The sequence below is a fragment of the Phalaenopsis equestris genome, unplaced genomic scaffold (assembly GCF_001263595.1).
Source record: "Phalaenopsis equestris unplaced genomic scaffold, ASM126359v1 Scaffold000174, whole genome shotgun sequence".
Classification (NCBI taxonomy): domain Eukaryota; kingdom Viridiplantae; phylum Streptophyta; class Magnoliopsida; order Asparagales; family Orchidaceae; genus Phalaenopsis; species Phalaenopsis equestris.
Window position 1 is genome coordinate 1,228,326 of NW_018164616.1, and position 6,248 is coordinate 1,234,573.

General features: G+C 36.4%; 2 protein-coding genes across 5 annotated transcripts in view; both read right to left on the minus strand.

Annotated features, from left to right (window-relative positions):
* LOC110022147 (pentatricopeptide repeat-containing protein At1g03540) overlaps nt 1–5,640 on the minus strand; it is a 31,137-nt gene extending 25,497 nt beyond the window's left edge. For 2 of the 3 annotated variants that reach the window (XM_020720961.1, XM_020720958.1), the window contains exon 1: nt 3,650–5,640. In XM_020720961.1, coding sequence (XP_020576620.1) covers nt 3,675–5,606 — 1,932 coding nt within the window. In that variant the 5' untranslated portion in view covers nt 5,607–5,640 and the 3' untranslated portion in view covers nt 3,650–3,674. Of the gene's footprint in view, nt 1–2,119; nt 2,214–3,649 lie in introns of those variants that run through there. The other variant, XM_020720960.1, reaches the window with a different exon arrangement.
* Nucleotides 1–6,248, minus strand: part of LOC110022149 — a 118,932-nt gene that overhangs the window by 20,919 nt on the left and 91,765 nt on the right. The gene's annotated exons all lie outside the window — the stretch shown is intronic.

Consider the following 6,248-nt stretch of genomic DNA (forward strand, 5'->3'; position numbering starts at 1 on the left):
ATAAAAGCAGTATTTAGGCAGAATCAAGTTAGTTGAAATATGACAAGCGCACAATAGATATGAAAACAAAGCTAAGGCTTTTATTAAAGGCGATTCATACAAGACAAGGGTCAAGTCAATAAACAATGATGTAAGCACCTGATAAAATTTGTTTTATTTTTTGGAAAGGTGAGGCCCACGTCAAGTCAATAAACAATGATGTAAGCACCTGATAAAATTTGTTTTATTTTTTGGAAAGGTGAGGCCCACGTCCAAACACATTATATGTATGTATGTATGTATGTATGTAATTAAAAAAATAACAACGACATTGAAAGGAAAAATATAGTAAATAATAATGATTCCCGTTCAAGAGGAGTTAAAAAAAAACCTTGGATGATGAGTGGCTAATATATGATTAGGAGTGTTTGGGAATAGTTGTTTGAAGAAGCAGCTTTGAAGTTGTTGCAGAAGTAATTGTTGTTCAAAAGATTATGATGACCGTTATAAATTTATTTTAATTTTAAAAAAATCAGACATTAGTATTATGACAGTCATCACACTTTAACAGGTCAGGTTGACAGAACAGACTTCAATCACAAAAACTCCTAAAAAGTAGCAAAAAAGTAGTTCCCAAACAGAAGATTGGAAAACAGAAACGTCACAAAAATACCCTTAGGCTCCATATGCCGCAGATCCACGCAACATATTTAATACAGAAAGATTTACATACACTCAATTCTTATCTATTTATATATCTAACATCTAACTTTTAAGTTTTACACATATACTACCTTACCTATGCTTAAAAAAGTTGTATTTCACTTTTAAAAGTTAAAATTGCTGTACTTTGATATGATATGAAATATTCGGTGAAATAAATATAAAAAGCATATAATATATTGCTTAGCAATTCTTGAAAGGCATAGGGAAGGCTGAACATAAAAAAATAGAATAATAATAATTAAAAAAAAAACTAAAAAATTGTATTGCGCTCATCGGCCACAGAAAAATAATACTAAGAAACGCAATGCAATCAGATCGAGTATACATACAGTCAAGACAGACCAAGAAAGTAAAAGAGAGAGTGACCAAAAGAGTGGCCGTATTAGTGACATGATAATAAATAGCAGAGAACTTTAATTATTCGAAATATTAAAATTTTATATTCTTAGGAAGATTAAATTAAAAAATTTATTTTCTACTCTACTAGCAAATATCAAAATTGATTCAAAGTTTAGCTCTGATCGAGATTGAAATAAACTAACAGAGATATGAGCTGAAACTTTGGATCGATTTTTTTTAGCCTATTTCGAGCCAATACATGGATCAACTTGAGCTGACTCGAGATCGGCTCGTAGTATATATATATATATATATATACACACATTTGTGTGTGTGCGCACACGCGCAAAGAAAAATTGAATATAATCATTCACTAGCCAATTTCAAGCTAGAACGGATCCAAATAACTCAATTTGACCCAATTTGTTTCAATTTTGAGTCAAATAGAGTCAATTCCGAGCTTAAACAGATTCAAATAACACAATTTGCGCCAACACTTTTTGATCTTGGGCTAGATTGAGCTTGATTCAACTTCGAGCCGACTCGGCTCAAAATCAAATCGTTAATAGCCCCAATTAATTACGAGAAAAAAGAGCAAAAAGTGAGACTTTCGAGGTATGCATTCAAATACAATCATTAGAAGACAAGTGAAAATTGCTACAATTGTCCGCTAGTCGAAAAAATATTGAATTCCTTAGCTAAGAAGTAGTGATCATAAAGAGAGAAAGCAGAGAGTTCGGTGGTCTCAAGAAAAAATAAATGATCAACTTTATGGTCTTTAACTAAATCTCTGCAGTTACTGACTCCCAAATCACCGTTCAAACTCCTAAAATTCCATGAAATAAGTCTGGGAAAGATAAAGATTATAGATTAGAAAGGGCAATCCCATTTTGTCTAGCCTTTCTGTTTTTGAAATAAAATATAATAACATTATGAATTAATTGAGCATCGTGTTAATATTACATAAGAAAGTTTTTCTACATCTAGCAAGTTGGCATCAACCAAACTAAAATATATTTGAGATAAAGATGAACGTACCATCAACGATGTGGAAGAGGAATGGAGAGATCCATTGGGACCGCAAGTAACTTGGTTGTCGGGGAAGAAACGAGAAAACTTTAGAGCCAACATTTCCTCTTGAAAGGTTTTCCCTACTTTTGCTTCTACTTCTTCCACAACAAAAATTGCACTTTAGTTTAGTAAAAGGTTGAAATTTTGGAGACCTTATAGAGTTAAAAGCATCATGAGCAAAAGCTTTTAGGGAGCACAAGAGATTGGTCTTCATTCATAAATCATAGGTTGCAAAATGTCATTTTCTTCGATTGTAAATGTGTTATGATTCGAGCGAACAAAAGGAAAGGAAAATATTCACATTAACCTTAGCAAATGTCAAACGAATTTTGGCAATAAGATGATCAACAATCAAAATAATGTCAGTCCTGATAACGATTTTTTGATATTTCACTTTTTGACCAATAGTCTAAGAAGCATGTTAGCAAATTAACATAGATTATAATTCTTCTAGAATCCTCAATTATAGAAATGAAGTCAGGAGTCTATTTTTTAAAGAAAAAGTTAAAACTTTTGAACCATGAGCTGCCATGATTACCCATTTCTAAATCTCACATCAAGTATACTTAAACATAAAAAATCAATCAGCAAAAGGAAGGAGATCGAACGAATTTTTAACTTCCATAATTTGCTAATCACGGAGAATAGATTTCTATAAAAAAGCCGCTTGCCAATAGCATAACCCACCAAAGCCAAACCCCATGATTTCACAACTTAATCCAGTTCATCTAAGAAAAAAATCATCACATCCTGACATGGAATATAGTTAAGGATAAGTAGGAGTTGAAAACATAAACTGCTACTACCTTTCAAATATCTAAGAAAAAAATCATCACATCCTGGCATGGAATTTAGTTAAGGATAAGTAGGAGGAGTTGAAAACATAAACTGCTACTACCTTTCAAATTCATTGTTGAAGAAGAGTGACTAATAATTGGTCTAGAGCCTGGGATCAACCTAGGAACAAGAAGAAGAGGGGAAGGAAGGGAACCCTAAAGCATCCATGGTTACAAAGCCTTAGAAAAGGCATCCAAGGGCACTCTGACCTAGCAAAAAAAAAAAAAAAAGAATCTACACTGTTTATGGGAGAAGATTGAGGCTAAGGCTGCATTGATCTTCGGAGAGTTTCTATGAGCGTGCATCGCTACCACCTTGAGGAGTACTAACCATCCTTCCACATCACAACTATCAACAATATCCTGTTCTTTTTATGTTGTAACGATTCCTTTTCTTTAATTACGAGGGAGGGATGCCCATTGGGATTCTCATTTTTTGTTAAAAGATGTTGTTTGAATTAGAGAAGGCCAACTAACTTTTAGTCTGCAAGTTTTTCACATAAAATTATGCATCCTTAAGATAAGTACGATTAATCCTCCATCAACTGGTTAGGAAGAAACATGAAATGGAAGAATTGAAAATGTAAAAATTTTATCTGAATAAAAAAATATGTATATTACTTGACTAGAATGAATCAATGGGGAAAAAAATAAAAGTTAACTTAAAGAGTTTACGTAAAATGCTATTTATAACTTACTAGTGTGTATTTAAACCAATAGCTCCTAAACTCCTTGGAAACATTGAAGACAAGAATCATTTTCCACTCCTGCACCAAATTCTTCAAACTGCACACTCCAACCATGGAGAATATTACCAGAAATCTGGTTCTCTAGCTTACTATTCTGAGCCCCAATCCAACTCCTCCCAGCCTCCTTCCTCACTCCCCTCTTTCTCATCAACTTTCTAATCTCCAAAGCATCATTCCATCGTCCAACAGTCTTATAAACATTCGTGAGAAGAACATAGCTCAGGTGATATCCTGGTTCCAGCTCAATCATCTTCTTCGCTACTCTTTCTGCCACTGCCGGGCTCCGATGGGTGGCGCAGGCACCGAGAAGAGAGGCCCAGAGTGAAGAGTCATCTCTATAAGCTGAATCCAATACCAATGTTTCAGCTTCTTCAAGCATTCCAGCTCTACTAAGGAGATCAACCATACAATTATAGTGCTCAATTCCAGCTCTAATTCCATATTCCTCGTTCATTGATTTAAAATGCTTCTTCCCTTCTTCAACCATTCCTGTGTGGCTGCAAGCAAAGAGCACCGCTACAAATGTCACATAATCTGGCCTCGTTCCCCCCTCAATCATATCACCGAACAACTCAATAGCTTTCTCAGCTTGACCATTTTGGGCGAAACCACAGATCATTGCGTTCCACGTGATCAAGTTCTTTACTGTAGCATTCGAGAATACTCGATGCGCGTAGCCTACAAGACCGCATTTTGCGTAAAGATCAACGAGCGCCGACTCGATGACCACATTTCGCCCACCTCTGATACGGATAAAGCGACAGTGGAGTTCCTTTCCTTGCATCACTGCTGCTAAACCGGCACAAGCCCTGAGAACAGTACTGAAGCTATATTGATTGTCGTCTTCATCCATCTCCTGGAAAAGAACGAGCACAGTCTGAAATTCGCCATTTTGACAGTAACCTCCGAGCAAGGCACACCAAGATACAGCATTCTTGTTTTCCAACCGATCAAAAACCTGACGAGAATCATCCAAAAGGCCGCATTTTGCATACATGTCGACGATGCTGCTCTCAACGACAACTCTTCCGCTTAGCCCGCTGGTTATCACCTTCGCATGAGCTTCCTTTCCTAGCCTTGATCGAGCCAAATTACCCAAAGCACACAAAATAGTCCCAAGCAAGAACTCATCTGGAACTAACCCAATAATTCGCTGCAACATGCAGCGGAAGAAAACGAGAGCTTCCTCAAATATATCATTTTGGGTGAATGCTGAAATCATCGAGGTCCAGCAGATGGCATCCGGCGCATGCATTTCAGCGAACAGTTGACGCGCGTCTTCGATTCTAGAATTTCTTCCATACAGATCTACCAGAGCACTCGAGATAACTCCGTTTGAACTAAATCCACGAACCGTTACCAACCCGTGGAAGCATTGTCCTAACCCTAGGTTCTCCATTTCGGTGCTCGCCTTCACCACCGAAGACAGGGTGAATGCATTCGGCTCCACCCCGAAATCTGACATGGAGATAAAGAGCTTAAGAGACTCAACGGGCAGCCCGGCGCGAACATAACCGGAGACCATGGAGGTCCAAGAGATGACATCTTTAACAGGCAGAAGATCGAACACCTTGCGGGTGTCGGAGATGTTGGGGCAAAGCTTGAAATAGAAGGAGAGGAGGGAGTTTCCTACGAAGCGGTCGGCGTCTAGGCCGGATTTGAGGATGTGTGAATGGATTTGAAGGCCGAAGGGGAAGGAGAAGGAGCGAGTGGAAGCTTGGAGGAGCGATGCGAAGATGATGGGCTTAGAAGGGAGAAGCCATAGATCTACGGAGTTGAGGAAGCGGATGGCTGTGAAGAGATCGCCGGATTCGCAGAGGGAAAGAAGCTTGGATCGAAGAGGAGGAGATGGAATCGAGTTGGTTTGGGGAGAGGAGTGGTAAAGGTGTAGTATGAGCCGATTCATTTACATTTGTGAAGGCGGGAGAGGTGAAAAATAGAAAGCTACTGAAGTCTGTTGGATGCAAATCCTCATTTAGCCGTTAGATTTACATAACTAACAATTAGATTTTAATTTTTATATTTATAACATTCAAATTGTTCATGTCATATTAGAAATATCTCAATTTACTCTTAAAAAGTGACATATTTCCTCTAATACAGATAAAGTGGTATAAATATAAAAATTTAAATTTAAATGTTAAATATGTTGCCTAAGCTTCATGTAATATATATGTAAATATTTCAATCAAGAAAATAATCATAATAATACTTTCTTTTAGCCTTTCTTAGAAGTTTATGGCACAAACTGAGGTGCAAGTGAGAAGAGCTAACTCAAACTGAGCCTGATAAATGGCACTTAAATTGAGCTACATAAGCTAACAAGCCGAGCTCATGCCAACACTGAGTCAACTTATTAGCTCATAAGCCCACTAGTTTAAAAAATAATTAATATAATATACTAAGAAAATAAAAGAAATTCAAAATTTTATCTTTCAATTATTAAAAAATTAAAACATCAATATTTAATGTTTAACATTAAATAATTTTTTATTATTTATCTCCGAATTATTTATTCTATTTATCATTTTATTATAACACTAATTTG